The sequence below is a fragment of the Perognathus longimembris genome, chromosome 5, assembly GCF_023159225.1.
Source record: "Perognathus longimembris pacificus isolate PPM17 chromosome 5, ASM2315922v1, whole genome shotgun sequence".
NCBI lineage: Eukaryota > Metazoa > Chordata > Mammalia > Rodentia > Heteromyidae > Perognathus > Perognathus longimembris.
Window position 1 is genome coordinate 82,572,702 of NC_063165.1, and position 20,114 is coordinate 82,592,815.

General features: G+C 49.0%; 2 protein-coding genes across 3 annotated transcripts in view; one reads left to right on the forward strand and one right to left on the reverse strand.

Moving 5' to 3' along the window:
• The first annotated feature begins 2,192 nt into the window (after positions 1-2,192).
• Ssr3 (signal sequence receptor subunit 3) lies at positions 2,193-13,118 on the forward strand. The gene is made up of 5 exons (XM_048347223.1): positions 2,193-2,363; positions 3,460-3,586; positions 7,150-7,248; positions 11,477-11,608; positions 12,570-13,118. The coding sequence occupies exons 1-5, from the start codon at positions 2,231-2,233 to the stop codon at positions 12,634-12,636; spliced, it is 558 nt and encodes a 185-aa protein (XP_048203180.1). The 5' UTR covers positions 2,193-2,230; the 3' UTR covers positions 12,637-13,118.
• Positions 13,119-17,519: 4,401 nt separating this feature from the next.
• Positions 17,520-20,114, reverse strand: part of Kcnab1 (potassium voltage-gated channel subfamily A regulatory beta subunit 1) — a 213,403-nt gene continuing 210,808 nt past the window's right edge. For both annotated transcript variants that reach the window (XM_048347221.1, XM_048347222.1), the window contains exons 13-14: positions 19,825-19,913; positions 17,520-18,254 (exon numbers count right to left, since the gene is read on the reverse strand). In XM_048347221.1, the coding sequence (XP_048203178.1) occupies positions 18,165-18,254; positions 19,825-19,913 (179 nt within the window). In that variant the 3' untranslated portion in view covers positions 17,520-18,164. The remainder of the gene's footprint in view (positions 18,255-19,824; positions 19,914-20,114) is intronic.

Here is a 20,114-nt window from a genome sequence, read left to right on the forward strand (position 1 = left end):
TGGATTTTGCTACCGTTCAAAAAGAACTAGATAATTTTGATTCCAGGAAATACTGCTTCAACACCTCAAGTGTACTGTTTTCATAATCTTCATTTTCATTCTCTCCACAAACCCCCACTCTCATAAACTTCATTGCCTATCAGAGTTCTCTAATTTATCCCTGTGAAAAGTTAGAATTCCTACTATTTTAGAGTATCTTCTATTTAATTACGATATTGTCCCCCAGGTGATACACATACACACACACACACACACACACACACACACACACACACTCACACTTCCTAGTATGGGGGCTGGAGCTCATAACTTCAAGCTCTTTCTTGGCTGGCTTACTCACTGCTAGTCTACTACTTATGCTACATTTCCAGTCTGATGTTTTGCTGGTTAACTGAAATGGAGTTGTGAACTGAGATCCTCCAGCTCTCAGCCTGCTGGGTAGCTAGGATTTCAGGTGTGAACACACCTCCTACTGCCTGGGGTGGCCATAATTTTTTGTAACCTCATCAATTCTGATTTCCTTTCTTTTTTTTTTTTTTTTTTTGGCCAGTCCTGGGCCTTGGACTCAGGGCCTGAGCACTGTCCCTGGCTTCTTCCCGCTCAAGGCTAGCACTCCGCCACTTGAGCCACAGCGCCGCTTCTGGCCGTTTTCTGTATATGTGGTGCTGGGGAATCGAACCTAGGGCCTCGTGTATCCGAGGCAGGCACTCTTGCCACTAGGCTATATCCCCAGCCCCCTGATTTCCTTTCTTGAAAAATGTGATAATCCCCTTCCCCTTTTCCTCTCCCTCGCCCTCTGTTGGTCATGGGGCTTGAACTCAGCCTGTGTGTTGTCCCTGAGCTCTCCAGCTCAAGGCTAGCGCTCTACCACTTGAGCCACAGAGCTACTTCCAGTTTTTCTGGTGGTTAATTGGAGATAAGAGTCTCACAGACTTTCCTGCCCAGTCTGGCTTTGAATCTCACTCCTCAGATCTCAGCATCCCGAGTAGCTAGGATTACGGCGTGAGCCACTGGCACCCAGCAATTTTGTCTCTTTTGATATTACAGATTTCTGAGTTTTATCTCCTGTTCCTCCCAATAGCCTGGGTTTAAAAATATTCAGATGGAAATCTAGTTACAGAAACTGGTAGAAAAGGTTCTGTTTATGAATTGGTAATAGATGGAGAAGGAAAAAGAGGAATTATCATCAAGGTTTATTAGCAAATGACTCATTTCTTAAGGGGAAATTGAGAAAGTTTCCTATACCACCCTCATTTAATAAAAGGTGGAGCAAGTGCAACGTCCAAAGACAATATAAACCCAGACATTCCAAAGTGAATATTCGCATTTTTCTGAAAAGTATCTGAGATGGTCTTATTTATTTTGTGGTGACTTGGTTAAAAACTCCTGCAATTCGAGACTATTGCTGTGGACAATGGAAGGACTTATACATCAGGAAAACTCATTCTGGACCCTGGGTGTAGAGAACAGATTGCACCAGAGAGTTCAGTCAGGATGGAGACTGTGCAAGGTGATTACAGTTTGGATAAGGTTGGAAGGAGGGAAACAGGAGGTTGAGGAAATCTTGCCTGTGGTGTCCTGAGAAGCAGCCTTTGCTGATGTGGGTGGATATTCTTTTTGGAAGACAAAGGGGCCATTCCACGAGTTAAAAATGGTATTCAGTTGACACTCTCCCCCCCCCCACCCCCGCCTCCCCGCCCTCACAGGGGGCTCGGATCGGACCTGACGCGGCCTGGATGAATGAAGGCAGCCACGTCGGCGTGCGGGCCCCCGCGGTGTTCTCCGCAGCGCGGGGGGGACGCGTCGCTCCGTCGCCGTCTTGCCACGCGCCCGGCCCGTAGACGTCGGTAGCTTCAAAAGATAAATTGAAAAGCACGCCAGCCCTAAACTACAATTCCCACCCGCCCCCCGGACGTGGAGGCCACGTGACGCAAGAGGAATCCGGAAGCCTGTCCCATTGGCCCAGCCACGTCGGAAGGCCCACGGAGCGTCCCCGAGCTGACCAATCACGGGGCAGCTCGCTCGGCGCCCGCGTCGGGTCCCGCCTCCGCGCGCCGCGCTGACGGGTCGTTAGCGGATACGGCGGCCGCGGGGGCGGGGCCGGGGCCTGGCTGGGCCTCGCTGGGCTCGGCGTCGCCGTCGTCGCCGTCACCGCCCGCCGGCCCCCCGCGCTCTCCCGCGCTCTCCCGCGCCCCGCCGTCCCCGGTGCGCTCCCGGTCCCGCCGCAGCCATGGCTCCCAAGGGCGGCGCCAAGCAGCAGTCGGAGGAGGACCTGCTCCTGCAGGACTTCAGCCGCAACCTCTCGGCCAAGTCCTCGGCGCTCTTCTTCGGGAACGCCTTCATCGTGTCGGCCATCCCCATCTGTGAGCGGCGGGCGGGCGGGCGAGCGGAGACGTGGCGGGCGGGCACCGGGCGGGGGCGGCCGGGCCCCCGAGTTTGCGCCCCGCGGGACTCCTGGGGGAGGGACGCAGGCAGCACCCCCCCCCCCATCCCATCCCCGCCTGGCCCGTGTGGGGAACCACGCAGCCGGGCGGAGACGTGGATGTGCCGGGAAAGGTCTTCGTGGACCCCGCGCACCCTGGACTGGGAGGGCGAGAGGAGTCGGATCCGCTCCGGGACCTGCTGCGTCGGCGTGGGCCTCCCCGCGAGCGGCCCCGGACGCCCCCCCGCCCCCCCGACGGAAGCCGCACCAGGCCACCGCCGATGTCGGAGCTAAGGGTCCCCGAACTTGATTCAGGTCCAGCCCCAGGCCATAGCATTGGTGTCTGGCGGTCACATCCAAATGCATTTTTTTTTTTCTGCATCAAAAGCCCCTGAGTGCAGATAGTATGGAGCCCCCCCGCCGAGGGTCACTGCCCCCCCAAAGCCCCCGAAAGCCGTGCTTTGATGTCGGATCGCCCCGCCTCACCGAGGCAACTGTTGCTTGTGGTGGTGCACGTGGCGTTGCTTCTGGATGGGTGGTGGTGAGCCAGTTTGTGGTCACCTTAGAAGTAGCAGAATTCTCATCTGGGCTGGTAATAGGAAGGTTACCATTTTGTTGTTGTCGTTTAGTTGATTTTTGCCAGTCCTGGGACTTGGATTCAGGGCCTGAGCACACTGTCCCTGGCCTTTTTTCCCCCCCTCAAGGCTGGCACTCTACCCACTTGAGCCACAGCACCACTTCCGGAGTTTTCTGTACATGTGGTACTGAGGAATTGAACCCAGGGCTTCATGTGTGCAATGCAAGCACTCTACCACCAGGCCATATTCCCAGCCCAGGTTTCCACTTTTTTTTAAAAGGTGTTTTGAAGCTAGTTTGTTTACTGTATCTCCCTTTTGAATAGCCTCAGACACTGGAGCCCTATTCAGTGTGGGTTAGAGACTCTAGGCCCGGCCCCACAGTACTTCGTTGGGAGGATGTTGTGAAGTAATGAGGTGCTAAGGCCTTGCCCCCTTTGTGTCTCCCCTCCTTTTCCTCAGGGTTGTACTGGCGAATATGGCACATGGATCTCATTCAGTCCGCCGTTCTCTATAGTGTAATGACCCTTGTGAGCACCTACCTAGTGGCCTTTGCATACAAGAACGTCAAATTTGTTCTCAAGCACAAGTAAGTATATTTTTCAAGTTGCCTTTTTTTTCATAGTAGGAAGTCTTGCACAGTGCATGTGTTGTAGTAGGCACTGATTCGAAATATGTGCATGTACAGTGCTGGTTCTGGGGAAAAACTCATAGCCAACAGGGGCAGAGAGTGATTCATCTGATACTGCAGTGGAGCTAAGCTTTGTGCATGCTTGCGTGTGCGTTAGTACTGGAACTGGAATGCTTGACTTTTCTGCCCATGGCTTGTGCTAGTCTACCATTTGAGCCACTCCTCTGCTTCTAGCTTTTTGCTGGTTAATTGGTAATAAGTCTCTCAGATTTATCTGCCAGTCTGGCTTTGAACTGTCATCCTTAAGTCTCAGTCTTCTGAATAGCTAGGATTATAGGCATGAGCCATCTCCGCTCTGGAAATAAGTTTCAAGTGTATAATAAGAATAACGTAAGCACTTAATTGTGAGATTCAACTCAGAAACAAACTCGCCAAGTAAATTATCATTTCAGAAGCAATAAAGTTCTTTGGGGTTAATCATCAAGTTATTATATCTGAAAGTGCAATAGGATTTTATTTCATTGTTGTTGGTTGTAGGGCTGGAACGCAGGGCCTGGGCACTGTCCCTGGCCTCTTTTTCTTAAGGCTAGTGCTCTACTACTTTGAGCCACTTCAAACTTCTGTTTTTCTAAGTGGTTAATTGGGACTCTCCTGCCAGGTCTGGCTTTAACTGGCATCCTCAGATCTCAGCCTCCTGAGTAGCTAGGATTACAGGTGTGAGTCACTTGTGCCTGACAGTAGTTTTTAATTGACTTTTTTAGTGTCACTTTTACAATGTGATTTCTGAGGTTGCAGAATATCTTCGTTTCCTCAGTGGGACTTTCAGGTGTTACATTTCTTTGAAGTAATTCCTTAGGCAGTTGGAATTTTGCTGAGACTTAGGTGCCAGTGGGTGTCCTGTGTACATAATCTTCATTTCCCTGGTATCCACGCTAGTTTGAACACTTGTTTTTGCTTGAGTTGCAGCAGTTCTTTCTGGCCTGTTAGAAGTTTAGGGTCCACCTTGCTCCCTACTATTCACTTTACAGAGCATGCTACTCTAATCATTACATAATCTGGGTAGGTTTTTTGATGTTGCTGGGGTTTGAACTTAGGTCTTCCCCTTTCTGGGCAGGTGCTCCACCACTTGAGCCACTCCACCATACTTCCTATGTTACTTTTGAGCTAAAGTCTTGCTTTATGCTTGGGCCGCCTGTACTGCGATCCTCCTGTTTGTGCTTCCCCTTGTCCCTTAGAGGACGGCACACACCATTGTTCACAGCGTGGAGTCTCATGGAGTTCTTGCTGGGATGACCTTGAGCTGTGATCCCTTGGTCTCAGCCTCTTTAGGATTGCAGAATTGAGCCATTGTGGCCATCTCATTCACCCAGGTTTTTAATCTTGCTTTATAGGGTACACAGTATGTATGACACTTTTATTGTTTCTCTCTTAAGTCGTCACAGACTTTTTTCTGATATACTATGTCCTCTGGGCTCCAGAAGTCAGGTCATCTGTTTTTTGTCTGGGAGCCTAGCCTCATCTTTCACAATTCTAAATCAGCCTTCAAGGCGTCCTTTGAATGTATCTTCTATTTTTACATGTCTGTTGTTTCAAGGCCAGGACACTTCCAGAGAAATCTTTCCTAACTTTGATTGTTCCTCGGCTTAGTTGTCCTTGTGTTAGCTCAGTACACTAAGATGGTCTCAGTTAACTTGGCTCCATTGTTAGACACGGCCAGAAATGGCTGCCTCCCGACACAGTGCTCAGGTTTCATGACTGCCCTCCTGGTAGACTGGCAGAGCAGTCAGGCCGTCCGTGTCCCCTTTCTGCTCGTCAGCCCTTTTACCAACTGACGTTCCAAGATGCAGCCTGTCTTCACTTCTGCTGCCGCTGATGGCTTTCTTGTGTGTGCAGCCAGTGTGGACAGGAATGCCCTCAAGAGAGGTCTTGCCTGTCCTGTCCTGTCCTGTCCTGTCTGACCTTCATGGAGTGCAGTCCTTGTGGTTCTTAGCATTGTAATTTGTGTTGCAAACACTTTTCATTTTGCTGGATGGAATCAAGTCATTTTCTTTTTATCTTTGGATTCCATCGTTAGCTTCTTTTCTTTGTAACAATAGTAAGTGGAATTTAATTAAGTGAAATTACAGTTATTTACTGGCTTAATAAACTGAGTAGAATTCTTTTTCCCCATGTTTGGTTTGGTAACGTTTTTCCATGCCAGTACTACTAGGATTTGAACTCAGGGCCTTGTGGTGTTGATTAACTTTTTTGCTTAAGGATAACCCGCTTACCACTTGAGCCACGGCTCTGATTCTGGCTTTTTTGCTGGTTAGTTGGAGATACAACGCGATTGTCTGGGCTGACTAAGCCATGATCCTCAGATGTCTGAGTGGCTAGGACTATAGGTGTGAGCCACCAGCACTTGGCCATTTTGTAACTCCTGTTCTGACCACAACTCTTGCCGATTTGCTTGATGGTTAAGGCTGAAAGCCCCAGGGAGATGCCAGGTGCCTTACTACTGAGTAGTAGAGGGAAGGTGCTTCAGAGGCCACAGTCTGGATCCTGACTCGACTCCTCTTGAAATGTGTTCCTGGTCCCAGGTTCTGCCTGTGTAGGCTGGAAAGGGTGTGGGGGGGGGCAGAGGGGTGGGGGGCATCTGATGGCCCTTCAGAGGGTGGGGAGGGCAACATAGGATCGTGTGTGTCACGTATTACCTACAGTGTTGGGCCTGTGACTATGTTTGTTCATCATGGGGCAAGAGCCTTTAGAAATTATTTTTTAAAGGTGGCATGATTTAAACAATGCTTACTAAAATGTTTTTAAGAAGTTAAATTTCCTGTTAAGCTTTATTTGCTGCTGCTGATTGCTTATTCTATATTTATACTTGACTAGTTAGTTGTAGTTGTTGAGTAATTCTTCCTCTCTTTTCTGCTCAACTCCATGTTAATTTTGGTGCACCCTCAAAGCAGCGGCTAATTTAACTAAATATGGCGTGGTCAGCCCCTGACGTAGTTTATTATTTCTCTTAAATGCAATTGTCCTTTGGAGTAGAGTTAAAAGCATAATTTTAAGATATTATAGTTGCTTTTTTCCTCTTTGTTTATTGAGTCAAGCTTTCTCTCTAATTTACCCAGAATTGAAATGATGTATCACTTAACTGATGTCTTAGGGACTTTGTGAAAATAAAATATAGTTGTAATTATTCATAATTAAATTGTACTTATAGCATTTGACTTTTATATCCTTATTAAGTACCCAATCTTTGGAAAATTTTCCCTTCCAGGCAGAAATCAAAGCACATAACTAATAAACCACATGTTGGGAGTTCAATAACGAATAAACCACATCTTAAAGGTTCCTGAACTCTTTCTCCTTGGCCAGCACAATGTAATAAACCCTGGAACTTTCTGTTCAGCTAATGTTCTTGAAATGTAAAGTATCTTTCAGCTACCGGTAGGAAATCTCGAGTACAGAATGTGTCTGGGAGCATGGTGTTCACCTGGAGCATGTAGAAACTTGGCTCTTTCTGTTCTTCCTTCCAGAGTAGCACAGAAGAGGGAGGATGCTGTTTCCAAAGAAGTGACTCGAAAACTTTCCGAAGCTGACAATAGAAAGATGTCTCGAAAGGAAAAGGATGAAAGGTTTGACTCAAGCATTTGGGTTGGGGTGTTGTTTCTGGGAGATAATAAGTTTCTGATTGCTGCTTAGGCAGCCTGGACAGTGGAGCTGGAGACAAACTTTGCTGTTGTAAAATAGCAGCACTGGGACTAGTGAGAGCTGACAGTTTGAATTTTATTGAGGCATGTACAGTTGCTCTGTTCTGAAGAAGAAATGGCTGCCGTTAGCTCCATTTCACCCTGAGGAAGTATGAAAGCTGGGGTGACTTGTGGGAGTTGTAGATTAGCACAGTGGACCTGTGGTCACACAGCAGGCAGATGTGAGAGCTTGTAGCTGAAGCTACCCTTAGAATTTAGGAGACCACAAAGTGCTGTCATTGGCACCCGAGTGACCCTGATGATCACGACACCTAACCTTTCTGAGTTGAAGATTATGTTGGTTATGTGTCGGCGTTTCCAGGGATGCTAGTTCTGACCTCACCTACCTGGGCTTCTGAGGAACCCGTGTGCTGGTTGGGAAGCTGGGGGAACTAGATCTGTCTTCTCTTGTCTGAGTCTTTGTCTGTTTGTTAGGCCTCCTAATGTTTCCTGCCAGCTGCTCTTAGAATGCTTATTAAACAGTACAACTATTTGAGTTGCCTAAGTCCCTGAATAATTGAGCAAATTGGCTCTTAAGAGCTGCCAGATGGTTTAATAGAGTCGTGAGGTTTTTTTTGTGTTCCCTGCCCTCCCCCCCACCCCCCCATGGATCTTAAGTTTTAATATCAGCAAGTTGCTTTGTAGGACAAAATGTTTACCACACTGTGTTTCAGAAAGATTTTGTGGGGATGTGAAGTATTAAAACAAGTGCAGGTTTTTTTGTTTTTGTTTTTTTTTTGTTTTGTTTTTAAGAACAGAAGCCATTTACAGAGAGAAGAAGTGTTTGAACAAGAAGCTTTGAGTGCTCAGTTTACCACTGAGCAGCCCTCTGGTGTCCAGGGAGGCCTCTGAGGCCCCGCGGCTGCAGTGTGTGCAGCCCCGCTGCAGCGACACTTTGCTGGCACCGAGTCTTGGAAGGACTTTATCTAGTGGATCCTTACATAAGGGACACAGAGTGACTTAGTGAACAATGCCTTCCACAGTGGTTTTGGAAAGGCACCAAAGCACTAATAACATGATGCTCTTCTGTGGATCCTTTATAAAGCCATGATGAAGCCTTTTTACAAGGAGCAGCTGTACTGAGGTCTGGCTCCATTGCTGTCTGTGTGTGTGTGTCTGTGTGTTTGTCTCTGTCTCTCCCTCTCTCTGTACTGAGGTTTGAACTCAGGACTGGGTATTGCCCCTTCATGTTTTTTTGCTCAATGCTGAGTCTCATGGGCTTGCCAGCTCAGAGATGATTTAGAGCTGAGGTCCTCAGATTTCAGTTTCAGTAGCTAGAATTACAGGCATGAGCCACAGGCATCCGGCTGCCTAACTTTCAGATTGCATATTGTTGCAAAGGAACAGAAATTAGAGTCTAAAACACATTTCTCAGTGTTTTGTTGAAATCTTTTGTTTAGAACAGTGTTTCTGAAACTAGGGTACGTATCCTGGTACCTGAATTTTGCAGTGGTTGTTAGAGTTACTTACATTTGCGTGGTGATTGCATCAGGGGTGGCAAGTGCGGGGGTTGGCGGGGGAGGTACTGGTCCTTGCAGACTTGTCCTCTGTGCCTTGCACTTGTCTTTCCTTCTGAACTTTGTCAGTGTGGTTTTCAGGTGGTCGTCGTTAGTAGGTCAGAGTTGGAATTGGGGATGAAACCTCAGCCATTTGCTGAAGCAGATAGTCCAAGTGTAGGGTGATCTCAGAGAAGTTTCGTGGATGTGTGAAATGCAGACTGGCAATGATGATAACAAATTGTTGTTATCAGTAGAAATGTGTGCTCTTGATCATTCTCTCAGAAAAGCCGCAATAATCAAGATGTATTATACTCATGATCTGACTTGTTGAATTGAAATCCCTTTGTACAACTACTGAAAAGTGAAAAAAACAGCCATTCTAATCACATGGAAAAAACACAGCAGAGAAGCAGAGACACAGCAGACACAGCAGGGCCACAACAGACACAGCGGACACAGCGGACACAACAGACACAGTGGACACAATAGACACAGCGGACACAGCGGACGCAGCAGACACAACGGACACAGCGAACGCAGCGGACGCAGCGGACGCAGCAGGCAGTTTTTCTCAGTTCTGTAGCTGTGGTTGGTTCTGATCACTGGGACTGGAGACTGGGAGGATAGATTGCTTCCAGGAGATTTGAGCTACAAGAAGTTCATCAACTGCTCAGTAGCTTTGAGAAGCTTTGTGTAGAGTTACCTGAAAGAGGCTGCTGTGAACGTGCGTTACGGTGTTCATTTGTCCAAGGACAGGCGAGACAGAGGCTGCGTGTGTTCGCGGTTGTGAGTGTTCTTGATTTGCTGACGATGTCGTCTTTTATTACCCAATGACAACACTGGCTGTTTGGAATCAACTTTTTCTTGTTTTATGAAACTCTTGAAGATGACTCTTTGAGAAGTCGTCTCCCCAGCTAGGTGTCTTTGTTTGTTTGTGTTTGTTTTTACCAGTGAAGTTTTAGCAGAACTCTTGGCAGTGGTAGGCTGGGGGGTTTAAGTTTTTCTTTTTTTTTTTTTTTTGGCCAGTCGTGGGCCTTGGACTCAGGGCCTGAGCACTGTCCCTGGCTTCTTCCCGCTCAAGGCTAGCTCTCTGCCACTTGAGCCACAGCGCTGCTTCTGGCCGTTTTCTGTATATGTGGTGCTGGGGAATCGAACCTAGGGCCTCGTGTATCCGAGGCAGGCACTCTTGCCACTAGGCTATATCCCCAGCCCGGGTTTAAGTTTTTCAAGGTGAGCAGCATAGGTGGGTGAGGAACACGGAAGGGCGGTTCGGGAGAAGGGCGCAGGCGTGAGGGATTAAGTATCAGCTGAGTAAGGTGACCTGGGAGCTGTCTTCCATGGGCCTTGTGCAGTTCCAGTAGTGTTTTCCCGCACGGAGCCGGGTTGGGATGTGCATCTTGCGGGGCTTGTTTTCCCTGACCAATGTCCCAGTGGGTGACATTTATTACCTCAAATTTCAAGTCATACATATGTTAAGGATCACATGGAACTTGTTTGACATCTGAAGGGGTTTTCTAGTTAGTTAATGGCTACTCTGAAGCTACGTCCTTCCTCACCCTGTGTGTGGAGGGAACTCTGTGACAGTCTGGATGTGCATCCACAGAGTGAGGTGTGGTGGAAGTGACCGCTACAAAGCACAGAGTTTGCCTTGTCAGTAAGCGTGTGGACTTTGGATTCAGACCTCTGCTGAATGCAGCGAGTCAGCTCCTGTGGCCTTGTCCTTAGGATGGCAGGGAAGAGGCTGTATCATCTAGCCCTGGGGAGGGGCTCCCCATCAAAGCTCCACCTGTGATCTTTCTAAGGAAAACAGAGGAAAACCAATACATTTCCCCTATGGATCAGATATACTCAAATACACAAATGGGTAGGTTTCATAAGACAATAATTATCCTGCTGTATGTGGTACACCTTTATAATGCTTTCCTGTTTTATTAAGAAAGGGTTTCAGCCCACTCAGTTAATTTCTCTGGGACCCTCTCAGTTCATTCACATCTCACTAGTGGCTGACTCTTCCAAGATTGCTTTACAATGTTAATTAACCAGGTGGCATACAGTCTGCCTTCATCAGAAACACCCTGGAATTTCCGCTTACCTTGCTAATAAAGTACTAGCAGACAAATAAGGTTAAAACATCAGAACAAGTAAAAAGCATAGAAGTTAAGAGTTCACCGAAGTTGAAAGCATTCACGTGATGTTATAGTAAGTTCTTTGTTTGGGTTAAGTGAAGATGGCTACCGGGAGGGAGTGTTTCTGTGAGAGCAGCACGTGTTTGGTCTCTAAAGCTGAACTCCACGGTCTATCAGAGCTCATGTCCAGAGGCAGCTGGGAAGCCCGCTCCCAGGCTGTGACCAGGGACATCAGCTTTAGGTAATAGGTGCGGGCCTCGACAAGGGCCAGGCTCAGCTGCCCCTGCAGGGAGCCACGTGGTGGACCCATGGCGTCCCGGGGAGAGTGGGGCGATGCCCCAGTATTAACAGGAAGCAGCAGTGGAAGGGGTAGTCCGACTGAATGCTGAAAACACATTCTGATCCTTGGAACGTCACAAAAAACTTGAATAAAACGAAAGGGAGCCGTTTGGTATTTAGCAACTTGTTTGCCTGTTTGTGTATCTGCAGAATCCTGTGGAAGAAGAATGAGGTTGCTGATTATGAAGCAACCACCTTTTCCATCTTCTACAACAACACCCTGTTCCTAGTCCTGGTCATCGTGGCCTCCTTTTTCATACTGAAGAACTTCAACCCCACGGTGTATCCTTGCAGGGGCCCAGTCCCCGCTTTACAAGTCTAAATGGCACTTCAGGGGACAGATCATCAGTAGCCCTGACTGGGCAAGAACATGGGAAAAGAAAATTCAGCACATAGAAGGTCATGGTTTGATTTAGTACTTTTTAAGGTTATGACTTGATGGTAAGGAACAGAAGCTGTCTTACACTTGTGTGTGATTGTCTCTGCCTGCCCCCTCTGAGTTCCCAGGGTCAGGCGGCCTGGCCTTTGACAGTCCTGGCATGCACTCGTGGACCTGCTGTTGTTTGGGATCGAGTGGATCACCAATGTAGTTAGATAGGCACAGTTCGTAGTTAATAGTGTGCAAGCTGCCTTTAAGTTGAGCTTTTGGCCAAGAGTTGTTTGTGTTTTACTGAGTAAAAGTAATTTAGTAAAGTTGTTAACCAGAAATACACAGTCAGACTTTTAATAGTTGGAGATAGTGATGCACTAAAATATCCCACATACTCGCACTGGTGCCTCCTGGGAGTACTGTGGTGCTCGGCCAGCAGTGGCCCCCAAAGGGCGCGCCCAGAGAGGCTGCTGTGGCGTGAGCTGCGGGAGCTTGTCTTCACAGGCCAGCCCGGCGACAGCACGCACTGCAGGTGGCCGGCGCGAGTCCCAGGGCCAGCGGCATCTGGGTGTGTTCTTTGTGGTCCTATGTTGTAGGATTTTTTCCTAGTGTTTTGTTTCTGGAGGTGTGGTTCAGGTTCAGGTGGCTCCTCCCCGTGAGCGTAAAGCATTAGACAGCAAGTTCCAGTCCCTGTTTCAGATGAGGAAAAAACGCAGAGCACGTTGCCTCAAGTGCTTGTCATTGTCTTTGTTTGCAGACAGGGAGGCTGCCCGTCACGATGAGTGCCGACGTCAGAGGGAGACAGAGTGTTCCAGAGACGCGACAAGCTAATTTGGGGTCGTTACTGTTTTCCTTAACGTGGAACTCTTGCAGGAACTACATCTTGTCCATCAGCGCTTCATCAGGACTCATCGCCCTCCTGTCAACTGGCTCCAAGTAACCTCAGCCGCGCCCGCCTCACCCCTGCTCGTGGCCGTGGCGGGGGCAGCAGCCAGGGGGGGCCAGGTGGGAGGCACACGAGAGGTCTTTATGGTATGGAGCTGGGAGGTTTAAAAAACGAAACAGAGTGGAATCGAGTATTTGTTTATTGGCTCTCCTTTGACAGATTGTTGAAATTAAATGAATTGAAAGGGAAACTCAGAGTACCAGGACATTTATTAAAGGCAAGAAGTCTCGCAATGTGCTATAATCACCAGAAGAGAAAATAACTTGTTTCCTTGATCTGTCAGAGGTCACGGTAACCTGGACTGAGCTGTTATTATTTATAATAGCAGCAAGAAGTTAATAACTGGTTCTCTGTGTTCCAAGCACAATATTACAACTTTTTGAACCATAAATATCAGAATGAGTTGTCTTCCCCAGGGAATGAACAGAAGCTTTGTGTTTGTAAGTCTGAATTTGTGATTGGTAATAACTCAGACTCAGAAACAGGGCTTCTCTGACTTGTGGAAAAAAATTCTTTTTTTTTTTTTTTTCCTTAAAGAAAGGCAGCCAGGGTAGTGACCTAAAAATAGTGCCCAGGCCTCTGAGCCTTGGCCTGTGGGGTTAAAGCACACGCTGTTCCGCTGAAAGCTCTGGTCCTGGGTGGCCAGGGAGGTCAGCGTGACCCTGCCATGGTGGCTGGACGTGTGAAGTCACTGGGATCATTGTTTCTCCCGATTGGCGTCTTGACACCACTGGCAGAGAGCCTCCTTCCTCAGTCCTCCCTCCGTGCTGACATGAGAAAGTCCAGACAGTTTCTGTGAACTTGGTTCTGGATTGCGAAGCACTCCCCAAGGAATTTACAGTGGTGGAATTGCATGTCAGCAGTTGCCTGTTGATAGCCCACAGGTCCCCGTCCACAGGGAACAACAGACAGCGCAGCCGAGGGCAGGCTCACGGGCTGGGCTGGGCTTCTTTGCCAGTGTGTGCGGATAACCTGCTTTTGCATGTAATATGCAACGTGACTGGGTCAAGTTTGGAAGCTGGTCATCACTTAGGATGTCAGTTTCATATTCCTGTTAGCTCCTGCATTCCAGTGATTTCCTACAAGCAGTACCTTATAGGCATATATGTTCCTGATCTCTACTTTCCACTTCTAAATTTAAGACAAAGACAGCAAGTAGCATTACATATTTGTAACTTGAGGCATTTACCAAGTGTCCAACCTACATCCAAGAATTAGGAAGATGGACGACTCTGTTGGTCTAGTGACCTCCAGTGTTAGAAATTGTAATTACACCTCATCACTGCTTCTAGAGGCAGTGGTACATTATTATTCAGGTGCTGTTGCTAAGTAGTGTAGAATGAATAAGACATTCCAAAGAGAGTGACTGCACAGCAGGGTCATGTTTTCCCCCTTTTTCTTGGATGATACTTGGCATCACTTGCTCCCTAGGCAGGCTGTCTTCCACTGAGCTGAGCTGTGCTTTGACCCTGTTTTCAGCTGGTGGTTTTGGGGACAGGGTCTCATTTCCTGCCCAGCTTGTACCTAGACCGTGCTCTGCATTTCTGAGGCCTTGTTTTGCTAGGATGGCAGTAGTGCATCGTTGTGTGCAGCTTTCCTCCACAGAGAGGAAATACCGTGGCCTTTTCTGCCTGCCCTCCTTCTGCCTGCGATACTTCAAAGTAGCTGGGATTCCAGGCATGAGCCACTGGTTTATGGCTTTATTCCCTTTCTCCCTGACCCCTTTTCTGTTTTTACTGTTGAGTTTGGCTGGTGTCTTTTTTTTTTTTTTTTTTAAACTAGAAACACAGACAAATGCTTTTTACATGGCTGGTGAGATGGCTCCTAGATGGCATTGCTGTGTGGGTGGGAATGAACATCACCACTAGAGTGGTACCATAGGTGTAACCCATTGGGGTGTGGACTAAGGTGGCTTTGCCTAAAACTTCACAGAATTCATCTGAGTTAAATCAGAAGTGTTAGAAAGTAAGTGTGAAAAACTTTTTTTTTGGCCAGTCCTGGGCCTTGGACTCAGGGCCTGAGCACTGTCCCTGGCTTCTTCCCGCTCAAGGCTAGCACTCTGCCACTTGAGCCACAGCGCCCCTTCTGGCCGTTTTCTGTATATGTGGTGCTGGGGACTCGAACCTAGGGCCTCGTGTATCCGAGGCAGGCACTCTTGCCACTAGGCTATCTCCCCAGCCCGTGAAAAACTTTTGTCTTGCTTGTTGCAGATGGCTCTTTAAGGTCGTGATAATATTTTCTAACTTCACCTGCAGCTAAGCAAGTTGCTGTTGTGTCCATTGGGTTCTGCACGCACAGCTCAGCAGTTCGCACTAAGGACGGAATATGGCAGTACCTTGCTCTTAGGTGCAGAGCCTGGCCCATCACGAAAATGCGACACATGCTGTGTAGAATGAGGATTTGGATATGCTTAATCAGACTTAGCTAGAAAAACCCATGGCAAAAGTTTTATTTTCAAGCTACCCACTACCCAACAGCAGTAAGATAAAAGATTCAAAGCAATTGCCCTCCTTCCCACTTGCGACAGGGCGAAGCTGGGGTGGGAATTTTTTGTTTCCCTGTATATTTAGTTGGTGTTTGAGTACCGTGTGGCAAAGACAGTGTGCAACAAGATTTGAAGTAACTGCAATGTGGAGGTTGGATTTAGACCTGGAATTCTTAGGAAGTCTTACTTAAGCATAATTAAACTTTGCTTCTTAAAATGCGTGTTTCCTTGGGCTCCTTTCTTTATAAACCACGTGAATGAGTGTATCTTGATTGCGTTGTTTCATGCGGCTTCCACGTGTAAGTAGGCATTTTTGTAGGTTGTAATCCAGCCTCCGCCAGGGCCAGCCTCCGCCAGAGCCAGCCTCCGCCAGGGCCAGCCTGCTGTGGGGCCTGCTCACAGCTCCTTCATCCCCCTAGAGACACAGGACGAAGGAAGGAAGGGCCTGTTCACACAGGTAAGAATGCTCGCGTGTGGAGGAGGAAGGGGGTACACGTGCAAGGGTGTACGTGTGTGAAGGAAGAAGGAAGGGTACACATGGGCAGAACTAATTCATGGGTACTGGATTTAGGAATCTTCATTCAAACTGTTCTCACTGAAAATTTGTATATAATTCTGTATAAAACGTTGAAGCTGGGGCTGGGGGTTTAGTGTAGTAGAAGGCCCGGAGTTTGGTCCTTAGCTCTGAAAAAAAATAAAAGACCCCAAATCCTAAAGCTTCTAAAGGGAAAAGGTCCTTAGAGGAGTTGTGGGCTGGAGGACAAAGCGTGCGGGCTCGAGGCCTGGCGTCAGCTTGTGCACGTACGTGTTTTCCCACCCTGGTCCCCGCCAGGGTCACGCCAGGGTAGACTGCCCCGCCCCACCTTGGGTCCTGTCTTCCCCGTGAGTTCAGGAAGCCAAAACCAGACCGAGGCTCGGGTCTGCCCGTCACCTGCCCCAGCGTGAGGCGTGAGGGACGCCATCCGCCCAGGTTGCTCTTGGGAATGGGAGATGAAATGAGTGGGCACAGGATTTCTCCTTAAGGATAAAATGGGAATGCGTTGTCTCCTGCAATAACGTTCGTATTTGATTTTGGTTAGGTTCTCTTAAGTGAGATTGAGAAGCTGTCACTTCATTGCAACCCAATGAGAAAGAAGCAAGCTTTTCTAGTTACAAGAACCGTGCAGCCAGGCTGGGTGTGTGGACTGTGGGTCCTGCCTCTGTTTCCTGAGGGCTAGGATTAGAGCTGTGTACCACCACTCGTGGCCTGGGTTCCAGCTTACGTAGCAGCCTTATTTGATCAGCTGTTTCTGCGAAATTATTTAGTGTCGCTTAGCCATGAGCAGGGTGATTATTGCTTGTTTTATGGTAACATGTTAATAAGGATTTTGGGTAAAAGACACTCACCATGAAAGATGATGCCTTAGAATGAAAGATGAGACAAAAACCTGTGAGACTGCACAAAATGCTTTTATTACTCTTAAGCAAATGAATTAAATTTGCATTTCTGTTTAGACAGCACCTCAGCTCATTTATACATAGGGTAGCTCACTAGTTAAATACATAATGGATGATAGGAAAAAGAACTCATTTCCATCATTAATCTGATATGCAAACTCTCTATTAGACCACAGGTTGTAGCAGTCCAAAAGATAATCATAGTTCCCACCAACATTTCAGAAGATTTAGAACTTAACCCTGAAGTACTGATCAGGAAATGATGACAAAATAGCATTTCAAGATGATTATTTCTTCTACATTAAATCCCTAAGTGATTGCTACATGAGGAGTTGGCTGAGCTGATAGTAAATTAGAATTCCGCGCGTCCTCAGATATCCAAGTATAGCCGAAGGACTGCCCCACCTGCGGAAATGAAGCAAGACGTCTCCTTCACACGGGCAAAATGCACTCCTAGACTTTGCTTCTGGTGGGATAGCAGTGAGGGTTAGGAGCCAAGAGAGGCAAGGCTAGGTGTTCCGTGGGGTTTAGGCCCAGCAGACAGGCTCAGCTCTACCCATGCAAAGGGATGGCGCTGTAGCAGGGGCGGGCCTTCCGTCCCAGTGCTGGGCAGCCCCCACCAGCGCCCCCCCACAGAGCCTCGGGTACGCCTCAGGCATACCACAAGTGAGGTTACACACCCCCCGTGCTGGCGAGCGGTGAACATTGGCCTTTCTGGGTATTTTACATGTTTGCTTACAGAAACAGATGAATATTTTTAAAGCTCAAATATTTGAACTATTTAAGGTTGTGCCTACAAGCAAATCAAAGTAAGCAGTTGTAATAAGGTGTGTAAAGAATGAATAGTTGATTGCAGGTATATTTTTATTCAGAGCCAGGTTTCCACAGCAGTTTCCATGCTCATTCATAAGTCAGCCGTGAAGTCTTGACTTGGAATGAGGGCATTTGTTCTTTCACCAGCTCTACCTGTGCATGGAATACTTTGGGGGTTCTAATAGGCACGTGGGGTAAGTTGCAGCTCAGGGCCAAGCAACAGCAAGTGTTTAGAAGGGAATGAAAGCAGATACCTAGGAATTCTAGGGTTATTGAAGGACAAGCTAGTACGCTCACTAAGCTGAACGTGAAATAAGAAAAAGTGTTCATTTTCCTAAGCAAGACTTCTAACGAAGATACCCTACTCTCTTCAGGCAATTCATGTTGTATCTGTAGATTCTGTCCCTTTGAAAAAAATAAATCTGTACAGCCCTCTGTAAGTCACCAAACGCCTGGAGAGAATTCACCCTTCCCCCCAGGATTGTTCCTGTCCCTGTACGTTAATCATGCAAAGGGGCGTTCGCTGTGCCCTCGGTATCCCCTTTCCCGATGCGCTCTCTCTTCCGTGCCTTGCGTGAGCGTGGGTGTGCGGAGCAATGCCAGGGTGGGACTGCAGTCCACACTAAGAAAATAGAACGCGTTTCCTGGTGTGCCCCAACCCGGGTGCAGGGTGCTGGCAGCAGCACCCCCTTGAGGGCCCGGGGAGGCTGGAGGTGGGGGGCAGGCAGCTGAGCGCCACCCTGTCCCCGCGGAGGAGCCGGCTCGGGTGCTGGGCGCGTGCTGGGCCTTAGGACCGGTAGTCCTTCTTGCTGTACGGCTTGTTGCGTAGAATGTTGTCAATCTCCGTGACCACGTGTGAGGTCATCTTGGGGAGGACCTGCGAGGGGAGAGGATGGGGGAGAGGTCACTACTGTGGTCATCCGTCTGGGGTTCACTATGGTGGGCTTCTGGGAAGCTGGAATGGAGTCTTTCTCTCTACTGTCAGTCCTGGAGGCCAGAGACCTTGGCTGACTGCATAGAAAGGCTCGGGGTTGGACGGCAGCTCTGGACGTTGTAGGACAGTGGGAATCCCATACCCGAGTTCTCATTTGCTTCATTATATCCGGAGCATCTTTTATTGTAAGTGAAATCTGCATCCAAAAATGACTTCTTTTTGTAGGAAATTCTTCAAATCCCGTGAACATTTTCCTCCTACAGCCTAGCTTCACATGGGGACATGTGCCTCAAGTGTGTCCCTAGAGACTAGGAAACCCTTAGCACTGGTGTTGAGAACCTTGGGGAGCAGTGGTTTCTGTGCATCCTAGGCTATCTGCAGTGTGGGTACGGTACACAGAAGGCTTAATGAATGAAGGGGGCGATTTCTCCGCCAGCTTGGGAGTGCTCTGCTTTGGACCCTACCCTTAGTCCTCCCAGCACTCCCGCTAGGTGCCTGGCCTGGGCTGGGTGAACTGCAATTGGAACAGTTGGGTTGGATTTCAGTTCCTGAGGCTCCCAACGGTGCCCCTGTCTCTACATTGTGTCGCCCTCCTTTCCCCAGTGCATAATGGGGCACGAGAGAAGGTCGGGGCTCACAGAGAGCACACTCCCATGTCGGCCCAGGGACCCCACAGAACCCTAGAGGAATCGCAGGGCTGGGAGGAGAGAGCTGGAGCAGGCAGTCTACCCTGCTTACCCCTGGCATCTCCTGGGCTGTTTCTAAAGAGTGTTACACACTAAGTTTAACCAGGTTTGTTCTGCCTCTCCATCTGTCGTCTGTCAGCTGGTTTTGGGGACAGGTGGGTAGGGGAGACAGTTCCGTTCTCCAGTGAGCAGAGGGAAAACACCCTGCCAGGACAGGAGCCGTGGGAGGGTGGTCACAACAGGCTCCCGCCCCACCCCGGAGCACCTCATAGCACGTCTTCCCCTTCAGCCTGCAGGGGTGTTGTCCCCCCCCCCTCAGTGGGTAGCCACAGGTATCTGTGTTTCCGGAGTCATAACTGAGGTTCACGTCTTACTCTAGGAGTTGGCGAGTCAGTGGAGAGGTGAGGAAGACACAGATCTGCGCCGTGGGGGCTCACAGTTGTGGGGAGAGGGATGGAGGGCAGATGCGGCTTGCTTATTCTGTGAAGTGCCGTGGGGAGAAGGAAGCTGGATCCTAGCGGATGAGGAAGGGGAGGGCGTGGCGCACAGCGGCTTAGCATGACCGTGAAAGAAACGTGTGGGGTGTGTGCCCCGTCCTGTGCCGCCCATGTAAGCAGGTGCGCGAGCATGTTTATGAGCGGGCCCGGGAGTCACTTCCGGGCGCAGCGCAGGGCAGAGCACCCAGGGGCTCGGGGACCGTTCTGGCCCTGGAGGCGTGGACTGTGATGACTGTTGCCTCTTACTCCTCACCCCCAGGCCATGCCCGGAGACCTTCAGGGGTACCATGCCGTTCCCTGGACTCCGCTGCAAGGGGCTAGGGTACTTGCCTGGATGGCCCCGAGGTTTTCGATGAGTTGCTCAGGAGTAGATGACCCCAGGAGCACGGAGCTCACGCCCTCATTTCGCAGACACCATGCTGTGGAGAGGGAAGCATACTGGTTAGGGTGTCATGGACAAGGTCAGGACGCCATGGACACAGTCAGGGCGCCACGGACATGGTCAGGACGCCATGGACACAGGGCGCCATGGACACAGGGCGCCATGGACACGGTCAGGGCCACAGACACGGTCAGGACACTATGGACACAGGGCATCACGGACACTGGTCAGGGCACCG

Bases quoted from the DNA above. Each gene is read 5' to 3' on its own strand.
- Ssr3 (XM_048347223.1), top strand. From the start codon at position 2,231: ATGGCTCCCAAGGGCGGCGCCAAGCAGCAGTCGGAGGAGGACCTGCTC. The intron at 2,364-3,459 runs GTGAGCGGCGGG...CCTTTTCCTCAG, and splicing joins CGTGTCGGCCATCCCCATCT to GGTTGTACTGGCGAATATGG. The intron at 3,587-7,149 runs GTAAGTATATTT...TCTTCCTTCCAG, and splicing joins AAATTTGTTCTCAAGCACAA to AGTAGCACAGAAGAGGGAGG.